At 39.1% G+C, this 12,741-nt stretch overlaps 1 protein-coding gene across 1 annotated transcript in view; it reads right to left on the reverse strand.

The window, feature by feature from the left end:
* PER3 (period circadian regulator 3) overlaps positions 1–12,741 on the reverse strand; it is a 94,795-nt gene that overhangs the window by 50,067 nt on the left and 31,987 nt on the right. The window contains exons 11-13 of the mRNA XM_058304736.2: positions 8,034–8,139; positions 5,514–5,642; positions 5,006–5,123 (exon numbers count right to left, since the gene is read on the reverse strand). Coding sequence (XP_058160719.1) covers positions 5,006–5,123; positions 5,514–5,642; positions 8,034–8,139 — 353 coding nt within the window. The remainder of the gene's footprint in view (positions 1–5,005; positions 5,124–5,513; positions 5,643–8,033; positions 8,140–12,741) is intronic.

Consider the following 12,741-nt stretch of genomic DNA (forward strand, 5'->3'; position numbering starts at 1 on the left):
CCAGGGTTTGAACCACGGACCTCCCATGTGGTAGACGGATGCCCTGACCACTGGGCCAAGTCTGCTTCCCTATAAATTGTTTTTATTAGCTTTTGTTTTCTCTATTTTTTTATGTTTTCAATTCCACTGATTTCTGGTCTTAATATTTCCTTTCTTCTGCTTACTTTGGATTTAATTTGCTCTTCTTTCTCTAGTTTCTTAAGGAGGCAACTTGGATCACCAATTTAAAACATTTATTTCCCCAATAAGCACTTAATAAATTTTCCAAATTCCACACATTTTTATGTTGTCATTTCATTCAGTTCAGAATGTTTTTATTTCCTCTGAGACTTTCTCTTTGACCTTTGGGTTATTTAGAATCATTGTCAATTTCCAAAATATTTGGGTATTTTTCTAGGTATCTTTCTGTTCTTATTTCTAGTCTAAACTCTGTTTCTGTTTATGGTCAGGGAACATATCTGCACGTTTTCTCTTCTGTTAGAGTGGCCATGGCTGTGTGAAGGCCCATGTGTGGCCTGTGGAGGAACCCATGTTATGCTGCTGTTGTCAGTCAGGCCAAGCTTGCTGACAGTGTTTCAGATTTTCTACAGCCTTACTGGTTTTCTATCTGTTTCATCAACTACAGAGTGCTGAAGTCTTCAACTATATTATTGTGGATTTGCGCATTTCTCCTTTCAGTTTTATCAGTTTTTTGCTTCCCGTATTTTTAAGCTCTGATGTTAGGTGTATAAATATTTAAGATTGTTATATCTTCTTAGTCAACTCCTTTATCATTATGCAATCTCTCTCCATAACCCTGATAATATTCCTTGTTCTGAAGTCTGCCTGGTTTGATACTACAGCTGTTCCAGCTCTTCTGATGCATGTTAGCAATGGTATATCTTTTTCTAATTATAACTTTTCCCTGTGTCTCTATTTTCAAAGAGGGTTCTAGTAGAGGATATGTAGTTGGATCTTGTTCTTCTTCATCCAGTTTGATCTTCTCTGTCTTTTTAACTGGCATACTGAGGTCATTCACATTTAATGTGATTATTGATAGAAATGGATTAAAAATTGACCATCTTGCTAGCTGGGTCCTACTTGTTCCATGTGTTTTTGGTTACTTTTCCCTCCTTTTTCACCCTCCCTTGGGTTAACTTAGAAAAGAAATTTCACCACTACTATGTAAACTATCTACATTTCCCATAGAGACCATTAATAACATTTAGGTGACCGAAATCCACCACAATGTCCAAAATCACATTACATGCAGGGAGAAAAGTAAAGAGAAAGCTAGTTAAATTAATAAGTCAATATACTTTCTTCTTTATTTTATAAAACTTTCCACTGCTAAATAACACAACTAGGGTACCTTTTCAAAATAGTGTTAATTATTAGTACTGATCTAATTGTTTTGGAGGCCCCTTGCCTTATGTCTGAGAAAAATAAATATGTATTGACCTTTTCAAGAAAATAACTTTTAATCAAACTTAGGCCATAAATATTCTCATTTGCTTAAAATGACAGAAAAGAATTATTTTAATAGACCTTATCTGAAACACATTATTAAAATAAATTATTTTGGTTTACAGATTGCTAGCTCAAAGTGTGAGGGGAAATTTATGAATTTGCTGGAATTATCAGAAAAGTTAATTATTAAAAGTGGAACTGGATCAAGATGGTGGAGTGAGAAGTGTCAGGGTTCTATTCCTCCAGAGAAGTTTTGAACAACCAGCAAGCACAGGCAGAAACCTCTTTTTCAACTCTCCAAAAACAGTTAAAGGACTGCAGGAACAGGGCAAGCACCAAATCAAGAAGACAACTTTAAAGCAGACATGGCTCAAATGACAGAGCGTCCGGCTACCATATGGAGGGCCCAGGGCTCGCTCCCCAGGGCCTCCTGACCCATGTGGTAAGCTGGCCCACACACAGTGTTGCCATGCACAAGGACTGCCATGCCAATGCCATGCAGGGGCACCCCTGTGTAGGGGTGCCCCACACGCAAGGAGTGCACCCCCCAAGGAGAGCTGCCCCATGTGAAAAAAAAAAGCGCAGCCCGCCCAGGAGTGGCGCCGCACACATGGAGAACTGACAGAGCAAAATGATGCAACAAAAAAGAGATGCAGTTTCCCAGTGCTGCCTGATAATGCAAGTGGATGCAGAAGAACACACAGCGAATGGATGCAGAGAGCAGACAACAGGGGGATGGGGAGAGAAATAAATAAAAATAAATCTTTGAAAAAAAAGAGGCAGTAGTGCCTTGTGGGACCCTGGCTGGCCCCTCCCCACCCCTCGGTTTGACATGGAGCTGGCCTGCACTCCCAGGGCGGATCCCTGGTGCCAGCTCTGAAAGGAGCAGAGTAACACTCGTGCACCTAATGGGAGCATGGAAGCCTGGCCCAATCTGTCTGGTGGTGGCCTGAGGATGTGCCATCCCTGTGTGCAGAACACTGCTCATGGAGCTCACCTACAAAATGCTAGCAGGGAGTGGTCAAGTATCTGCCTGGAGCAAGGGACTGCAGGCTGTAGGACATACAGTGCAGTGCCCCAGACCATGAGGAAAGAGGGGACACTTGTATCCATATAAATGGAAGATATCCTAGGGCACATGTGCATGTCCAAGCCAAGACACATGTTCAGAATCATGAAGGCCCCTGTGCTTTGGCCAGGAGCTATTCTCTCTCTAAATTCACTGTGTAAGTAAGTCATGAAGGAGAGCACTCATATAGGTTTCTCGATAAAGATTGGGAAAGGAGTTTTCTTTCTTTTCTCCATTTTTTTTTTTCCTTTCTGTCAACTCCTACATTCAAGACAAGCTCTGTCATAACACTTTTAGCTGAAGACAAGCTTAAGGAACATGTGCCCCAGAGTCTAAATTCTAGTGGTAACATATGAAAATATCAAAATGTCAGGGTTTAATATAAGGTTACAAAACATAAAAAGAAACAGGAAGCAATGGCCCCAGCAAAGCAGAAAATTAAAGCATTAGAAACCATCGATGGGGAGAACCACACCTGGGATATGCCAGAGATTTAAAATACGCTCAAAGACCTAAAGGAAAACATGGATAAAGGCTAAAGCAAATCAGGAAAAGGACAGATGAACACAAAGAGAAGATCAACAGAGAGAGGGAAACTATGAAGAGGAACCAGAGAGCTGAAGACCACAGTAACAGAAACATAAAATTCCCTAGGTGGGTTCAGCAGAAGATAGGAGATGACAGAAGAAAGAAACCATGCACTTGAAGATAAGATGGTTGAAATCATCCAGTCTGAGGAGCAGAAGGAAGAAAGAATTAAGAAAACTAAACAGAGCCTGAGGAAGCTGTGGGAACCATCAAGCATACCAAGATACAGACTGTGGGAGTTCCTGAAGGAGAAGACAGAAAGGAGCAGAGAGAATAGCTAAAGAAATAATGGCTGAAAACTTCCCAAATTTAACAAAAGACATAAATATACATATCTAAGATGTTCAATGAACTCCAGAGTAAACCCAAATAGACCCACACTGCAACATATTCTAATCAAACTGCTGATTGCCAAAGATAAAGAGAAAATTCTAAAAGCCTCAAGGGAAAAGCAACATGTCATATACAAAAGAGCCTCATGGTTTCCAATTTCTCACTTGAAACCATGGTGGCAAGAAGGCAGTGGGAAGACATATTTAATTTAAAATGCTGAAAGCAAACAACTGCTAGCCGAGAATTCTGTATCTATAAAAACTGTCTTCCGAAAATGAGGGAGGGATTAAGACATTCCCAGATAAACAAAAGCTAAGGGAGTTCAACACCACTTGAACAGGCCTATGAGAGATGCTAAAGAGTGTTCTCCAAGTTGAAAAGAAAGGATGATAGACAATGGATCAAAGGCACACGTAGAAATAAAGAACGTTGATAATAGTAACGACATGGGGAAATATAAAGGCCAGTAACACTGTACTTTTGGTTTGTGACTCTACAAGACAAGTGCCTAAAATGTAACAATAAATCAGTGGTATTTTAACTCAAAATGCATTAGCATGATTTGTGAAAATAACTACAAGGTAGGTGGATGGTGAGGTATAGGAACAGTTTGTGTATCTTCTTGAAGTTAACTTTGTATCAGAGCAAAGAAGACCATTACAGATTTAGGATATTAAATTTAAGCCCCATGGTGAACGACAAAGAAAATATCAGAGAATATGCTCATAGAGAAAGAAAGTACAGTACAGGTTAACAGGGGTGGGGACAAAACAGAATGGGGAGTTAATGCATAATGGGTAGAGGGTTTCTGTTTGGGGAGATGGGAAAGTTTTAGTAAGAGAAGGTGGTGAGGGAAGTGCAACACTGTGGAAGTGATTAATCCTGCTAAATTAGTATGTTTGGGAGGGGTTGAGGTGGGAAATTTTGTTGCATATATCATCCCACAATTGAAAAAAAAGCCAATGATAATTAAATGCTATATATGATCCTGGATCAAATTTAATAAGGGAGAAGAGAAGGATCAAAAGGACCTTACTAGGACATATTTTAAAATTGGAATACAGCTGTAAGCTTTATATCAATGTTAAATTTCTTGAACTGGATAAATGCACTTAAGGTGGTTACATAAGTGAATATCCTTGCTCTTAGGAAACGCACATGGCAGTATTAAGTACTGAAGGAGCATAATGTTTACAACCTACACCCAAGTTTTCAGAAAATGGATTGATAGAGGGAATGATATGGCAAATGTAGCAATATGTTGAAATTGGTGGATCTGGGTATCTGAGTGGATGGCATGTGTCAGAGTTCTGTGTATGGGTTTGGCATTATTTTGTAAGTTTCAAAGTATTTTGCAAAGAACTTTTAAAAAAGTATAGTGGAACTACATTTTAATACCATTTAGCTTTCAGAATAATATTTGCTACTATTATTATCATTGTTACGTGGGCAAATAAAGAAATATGAAAAGAAACAACATGGGTCCATGGCTTCCTGCTCAGGGCCCAGCACTTCATTTTTATGCAGATTAGGACACAACCCTGGAGGGGAGCCCTGAAGACTCACCACCACTGTGCAGTCCTGTGCTGGTCCCCATCACTTGCTTGTTTGGTGATTTGGTCAGTGAATCAATGTAGAGCTGCTGACCCAGATTCTTTATTTTGTTCACATTGGCATAGACTTGCTGCAAGGTCATCTCAGGGAAGAATGATAAATATGTTTCAAGAATTATAAAAATGTGCATTAAAAGATACTGTAATAGAATACATTTAACTTCTGGATCTCTGAAGATATAATGATAAAAGTACAGTAAAAACATTAATTCAGAGTCCCACTGTGCCACAATACATTGGTACCAACAAATCTTAAATAATCCATTCACATTATGTTAAATACTTAGAAAGTATACATTAACCTAAATATTTACAGGCATTTTTCTCAGACTAACATGGATTTAAATTTCTAGATCAGACAAAGTCTTCAAGTCAAGAACATACACGAAGAAACTAGTACTGACACAAAATAAGGTGGAGAAAATGACACCTGTGGAAAAGCAACACAAGCGCTAACTCACTGGCTCCTTCTGTGGTTCCTCTACGCAGTGCCCGCTGGACTCACTCGAAGATGCCACGCTGATGTGATGCTCCTGGGAGCCACTGCTCCCCAGGCTTCCATAGCCGCTGGAAGCACTTATGTGAACTGGCTAAAAAAGGAGGACCAATTTTAGAGTTAATGGTTATATGGTGGGAAGGAAGAGATACAGCATTCGCTACTTCAAAGCTACTTCAAAGCTTTTCTAAATCATCAGAGAATTAAGATTTAAATGTCTGGGAAACGGACTTGGCCCAGTGGTTAGGGCGTCCATCTACCACATGGGAGGTCCGCGGTTCAAACCCCGGGCCTCCTTGACCCGTGTGGAGCTGGCCCATGTGCAGCGCTGATGCGCACAGGGAGTGCCGTGCCACGCAGGGGTGTCCCCACGTAGGGGAGCCCCACGTGCAAGGAGTGCACCTGTAAGGAGAGCCGCCCAGCGCGAAAGAAAGTGCAGCCTGCCCAGGAATGGCGCCGCCCACACTTCCTGTGCGGCTGACAACAGAAGCGGACAAAGAAACAAGACACAGCAAATAGACACAGAGAACAGACAACCGGGGGAGAGGGGGAATTAAATAAATCTTTGAAAAAAAAACCAAAAGATTTATATGTCTAAATTCCTAAATTAGGTGTGTGAAGTTTGATGTCATTTCAGTAACTCCCTGGTCAGAATCTAGTTTTCTAGATTATGTAGGTATTTCTAGAACTTTTTTTTTAAAGTCCCAGTACAGGGAGTAGATGTGGCTTAAGAGGCTGAGCCCCTGCTTCCCATGAGAGGTCCCGGGTTCAATTTCCAGTACCTCCTAAAAATGAAAAAAACAAAAAACAAAAAACCATCAAAAAAACCAAAAACAGAACAATAAGCAAACAAATGAAAACACCAGCCCAGGGAAATAGATGTGGCTTAGTGGTTGAGTGCTGGCTTTCCATATACGATCCCGGGTTCAATGCCCAGTCCCAGTACCTAAAAAAAAAAAAAAAAAAAAAAAAATCACAGTATAATAAATTCAACAAAATGTTTTCAAATGTGGAGTTTGAAGAACTCCTCAAGAAAATAAAACTTTAGTTCTTTATGCTGAGTTTAAAATAGACAGGGAATATTATTACAAAGTCAATAAAAATAAATAAAGAAAGAAAGAAAGAAAGAAAGAAAGAAAAAAAAATTACAAAAAAAAAATAACAAAAAATAAAATAGACAGGGAAGCAGATTTGGCTCAATGGATAGAGTGTCCGCCTACCACATAGGAGGTCCAGGGTTCAAACCCAGGGCCTCCTGACCTGTGTGATGAGCTGGCCCACACGCAGTGCTGTGCACACAAGGAGTGCCATGACATGCAGGGGTGTCCCCCGCGTAGGGGAGCCCCATACGCAGGAGTGTGCCCCTGCAAGGAGAGCCGCCCAGCGCAAGAAAAGTGCAGCCTGCCCAAGAGTGGCACCACACACACGGAGAGCTGACACAACATGATGATGCAATAAAGAGAGACACAGATTTCTGGTGCTGCTGACAAGAATACAAGCGGACACAGAAGAACACACAGCGAATGGACACAGAGAGCAGACAACCGGGGGGGTGGTGGTGGTAGGGGGGACGGTGCAGAAGGGAAGAGAAATAAAAAAAATAAATAAATCTTTAAAATAGACAGGACAAATTTAATATATGCCATATTTTTTTCCAAGAGCTTCAAAGAGCTCATGAATCCCAGAGATTCTACGGAAGACATTTTGAAAACTACTGGGCTAATGGTTATTCTATGTAACACCATTGGTATTTATTTCATACTTTATGAACTTATTGATTGAATGCCTAATAAAATTTGGTATTCTTTTCAACAGCTAATTTTCCCTATTTTAATCCTGTAGTAACTAGAGATACTGAGACCTGCCAACCCTCCCTCTTCAAAGCCCCAGAATTTGAGCACAATGGCCATGCTGGAATACAAGAATTCTCTCACTTAGAAATAACACTCTGTCCTACTTCCTACTGTGACTCAGTTTACTGTCTAAAAATGGGTTCTTACAAAAATGTTCCATGTCTTTAACACAGAAAAAGGAATTTAAAAATTCATAGCAAAATTTAATATAAAAACAAAAAAAGATAAAATTTTCTGATCTCATTAGTATGAATTAAATATGAGTAAACTATATAGAGTATTGGTTAATAGGAGATAGAATGTGGGTTGAGAAAGGGAGGTTGATGCTTAATGTACGTGGATTTTTTTAGGAGATATTGGGGACTGAACCTTGGACCTTGTACAGGGATGCAGGCACCCAACTTCTGAGTTACATCTGCTCCCCAGTGAGAGTTGGTTTTTCCATTTGTTTATTTTTAGGAGGTACTGGGGATCAAACCTGGGACCACACACATGGGAAACAGCCGTTCAACCACTTGAGCTACATCTGCTCCCTAGAGTTCATTTTTATAAGTGGATTTACTAAGGCTGAATGTTAAAATAAAACATGAATATGGGGTTTTTGTGTTTGTCTTTAAAATCTCTCACTTTACCTGCAAGAGGAGTTTGTGAATTTGTTCTTGTAATTCTGCTATGTCTTTGTCCTTACTGTTCATCTTTTTTACTCTGGTAGCAAAAACATCCTCATTTAGTGGACTCCTACAAAATGCAAAGTGAAAAACTGAGTCAACAATTTAAAATTCATTTACAATGAAGGCTCAAGTAATTTTTACCAGAATAAAGAACAAATCTATGTTTTTAACAAAGAGACTCTGACTCCAAATATAGAATACATGAAGCTAAAATTCTATTCATAGCGGTACAGAAAATACTAACAAACATAGGAGCCATTAACAGGTTTCTTTAGTTTCTCTACAGCTATTATCTTTCTATAACGATTTCTGCATTATCTTTGTACAAATCTAAAATCAGTGATTAAGTAACTTCCTTAGTGACTAAAATATATTCAACAACTGGTCTCAAAATTTAACATTAACTGAGTAAACTACTGTAGGAATTTTCAGATTCTTAGTTTTCCAACCAACATTTAATGTTTAATGTACCTAACCACTTAGACTAATAAAGATAATTCTGCAACCCACACTAGTGATGAAAATGTGGCTGTCAAATATGTTGTCCTACTTATATTTAAACCCTTGAGCATTTTAAATCTATTACCTGAAGAGTGAATGGTAGACATGGCAACAAAAAGGACAACAAAGAGAAGAAACTAACATTTGTTTAGGACTTCCTAAGGGACAGAAACTACACTAATTTGTTTTATAATGTGCAATACTAACATTTCCAAAACCTTTACAATGTGCCGGGCACTGTTTGAAGTGCTTTGCATGGGACATTGCATGTAAATGGCAAACTGATCCAATACATACCACCTTACTTCACATGGAGCCCATGAGTACACGTTTTGCTTGGTCTTTATTGTCTTTCCTCTCTGTCTCTCTCTATGATATAAGCCCCATGGCCACAGGACTTTTTTTTAAATAGAGAAGCTGTGAGTTTACAAAGTAATTATGTACCACACAGCATACAGGATTCCCATACATCACCCCCCCACCACCTTGCGTTGTTGTGGAATGTATGTTTCAAACGATGAAAGAACATCATTAAAATATTACTGCTATCTATAGCCCATAGTTTACATTTGGTGTATTTTCCCCACAAATCACCCTATTATTACCATCACGTTATCAGTATTGTATATTTGTTACAGTTCAAGAGAGAACACTCTCGTATTTGCACTATTAACCACAGTCCTTCTTCCACCACGGGGCTCACTATATCATATAGTCCCATGTCTTGTACATTCTGTCCAGTGTATACTCAGTGGCTCTCACTTTGATCAGAGTTGTGCTGTCACCACCTCAGTCAACTTTAAAATGTTTTCATTACCCAAAAGGCAAAATCCCATACTCCCTTACAAACCCCCATTGTTGACCTTTAGAACTGATTTATTAGTACCTTCTTTGCCATTGCTGCAAAAATGTTACCATATTACTCTTAACTATAGTCCATAAGTGACATTAGTTGTATTTTCCCATGAATCAACATATTCTTAACACCTTGTAATAGAAATTCTTGTATTTGTACTATTTTTTTTAAGATTTTTAATTTATTTCTCTCCCCTCCTCCCCGAACCCCCCCCCCCCCCCCATTGTCTGCTCTCTGTGTCCATTAGCTGTGTGTTCTTCTGTGAGCACTTCTATCCCTATCAGCCGCACTGGGAATCTGTGTTTCCTTTTGTTGCATCATCTTGCTGCACCAGCTCTCCGTGTGTGCGGCGCCATTCCTGGGAAGACTGCACTTTCTTTCGCACTGGGAGGCTCTCCTTAAGGGGTGCATTCCTTGAGTGTGGGGCTCCCCTACGCAGGGACACCCCTGCATGGCACAGCACTCCTTGCACGCATCAGCACTGCGCATGGGCCAGCTCCACACGGGTCAAGGAGGCCCGGGGTTTGAACCGCGGACTTCCCATGTGGTAGGCGGATGCCCTATCCATTGGGCCAAGTCCGCTTCCCTGTATTTGTACTATTAACCACATCATCATCCACCACCAAGATCACTGATATGCAGTCCTTAGATTATCCTCTGGCTTTCTTTCCATTGACATTTATGTCCCTAGACTACCCTTCAGCCACAATCACATTAATAAATCAGCAGTGTTAGTTTTACTCACTGTATAATATGTTACCATCAACTCTATCCATTTCCACACATTTACAATCAACCTTATTAAAAATTCTACAGGGGAGTGGGTGTAGCTCATAAGTTCGGTGCCTGCTTCCCATGTACAAGGTCCAGGGTTCAATCCCCAAAACCTCCTAAAAAAATTCTATATACATTAAGCATTAACTTCTCTCTCTCAACCCACAACCTATCCTCTAGTAAGTATCTTCTACTCTATATTTTACTCATATTTAGTTCATACTTGTGAGATCATACAGTATTTGTCCTTTTGTGTCTGGCTTATTTCACTCAACATGTCCTCAAGTTTCATCCACATTGTTAAGCGCATCCTGACTTCATTTCTTCTCACAGCTGAATAGTATTCCATTGTATGTGTACACTACATATCAGCTGATAGACACGTGGGCTGGTTCCATTTTAGCAATTGTGAATAATGCTGCTATGGACGTCAGTGTGCAAATGTCTGCTCGTATCCCTCTTTTCAGATCATAGGAATATATTGCTAGTAGTAGGATTACCAGGTGATACAACAGTTCTATGTTTAGCTTCCTTAGGAACTGCTAACTGTCTTCCACAGAGGCTTCATTATTCTACATTTCCACCAACAGTGAAGGAGTGTCCCTATTTCTCCACATCTTTTTCAGGACTTGTAGTTTGTTTCTGTTCTTTTTTAATAATGGTCATTCCGTAAGGCATGAAATGATATTTCATTGTAGTTTTGATCTGCATTTCTCTAATAGCTAGTGATGTTGATCATTTTTTCACATGCTTTTTGGCCATCCGTTTCCTCTTTGGAAAAATGTCCATTCAAATTTTTTGCCCATTTTTAAATTAGGTTGCTTGTCTTTTCATTGTTGAGTTGTAGGCTCTCTTTCTAGAACATGGAAACCCAACCCTTATTGGCTGTGTGGTTTTCAAATTTTCTCCCATTGTGTAGGCTGCTTTTTCACCTTCTTGACAGAATCATTTGGAGCACAAGTGTTTAATTTTGAGGAGGTCCCATTTATCTGTTTTTTCTTTTATTGCTTATGCTTCAGGTGTAAGGTTTAAGAAACCACATCTACCACAAGATCTTGAAGATGTTTCCCCACTTTTCTTCTACTTTTATATTTAAGTCTGTGATCCATTTTTTTTTCCTGTGATCCATTCTGAGTAATTTTTGTTCTGGATATGTTACCCAGTTCTCCCAGCACCATTTGTTGAATAGACTGTGTTCTGACCCAGCTGGGTGTGTTTGACAGCCTTGTCAAAAATTACTTGACCAGAGATGTGTGGATCTATTTCTGAACTCTCAATTTGATTCCAGTGGTCAATATGTCTATTTTAATGCTAGTACCATGCTGTTTTTACCATAGTAGCTAATTAATATGCTTTGAAGTCAGTAAGTATGAGTCTTCCAATTTCATTCCTTTTAAAGATATTTTTGGTTATTTGGTGCCCTTTACCCTTCCAAATAAATTTGGTAATTGGCATTCCCATTTCTGCAAACAAGATTGCTGGAATTTTTATTGGGATTGTGTTGAATCTGTAAGTCAGTTTGGGTAGAACTGACATCTTAACCGTATTTAGTCCTGCAATTCATGAACACAGAACATCCTACATTTATTTATGTCTTCTTTGGTTTCTTCTAGCAATGTCTTGTACTTTTCTTAATACAGGTACCTCATGTCCTTTGGTTAAATATTTGATTCTTTCAGTTGCTATTGTAAGTGGAATTTTTTTTCCTGATTCCCTCCTCAGATTGCTCATTGGTGGTGTACAGAAATCCTACTCATTTTTACATATTAATATTGTATTCTGCCATTTTGGTGAACTCATTTATTAGCCCTGGTACTTTTTTGTGGATTTTTTTTAGATTTTCTAGGTACAGAACCATATCATGAGTAAACGGCGAAAAGTTTTACATCTTCCTTCTCTACTTGGATGCCTTTTATTTCCTTTTCTTGCCTAATTGCTCCAGCTAGAACTTCAGGCACAATAGTGAACAACAGTGGTGACAGTAGGCATCCTTACTCCTGATCTCATGGGGAAAGCTTTCAGTTTTTTGCCTTTCAGTGAAATGTGGGGTTACTATATGCACTTCATCATGTTGAGAAAGTTTCTTTCTATTCCTGTCTTTCAGTGTGTTTGTCAAAGGATGTTATATTTTTGTCAAATGCCTTTTCTGTGTCGATTGAGATGATGTGATTTTTCTTCAATTTATTAATGTGGTATATTACGCTAAAAGATTTTGTGTTGAATCACCCTTGCACACCTCAGATAAAAATCTATCATGATTAATGTACAATTCTTTTATTGTGCTTTTGGACTCAATTATCAAGTATTTTGTTGAGTTTTATATCTACATTGGTTAGAAAAATTGGTCTATATATTTTTTTCTTAGTATCCTGACCTGACTTTGGTATTAGGGTGATGCTGGCTTCACAAAATGAGTCTGGTAGCATTCCTTCCTGTTCAATTTTTTTGGGAGAGTTTGAGTAAGATTGATATTAAATCTTTGAATGACAGAGAATTCAGCTGGGAAGCCATCTGGTCCTGGGCTTTTCATTCTGGGGA

This window comes from Dasypus novemcinctus, chromosome 9 (assembly GCF_030445035.2).
Source record: "Dasypus novemcinctus isolate mDasNov1 chromosome 9, mDasNov1.1.hap2, whole genome shotgun sequence".
NCBI classification, from domain to species: domain Eukaryota; kingdom Metazoa; phylum Chordata; class Mammalia; order Cingulata; family Dasypodidae; genus Dasypus; species Dasypus novemcinctus.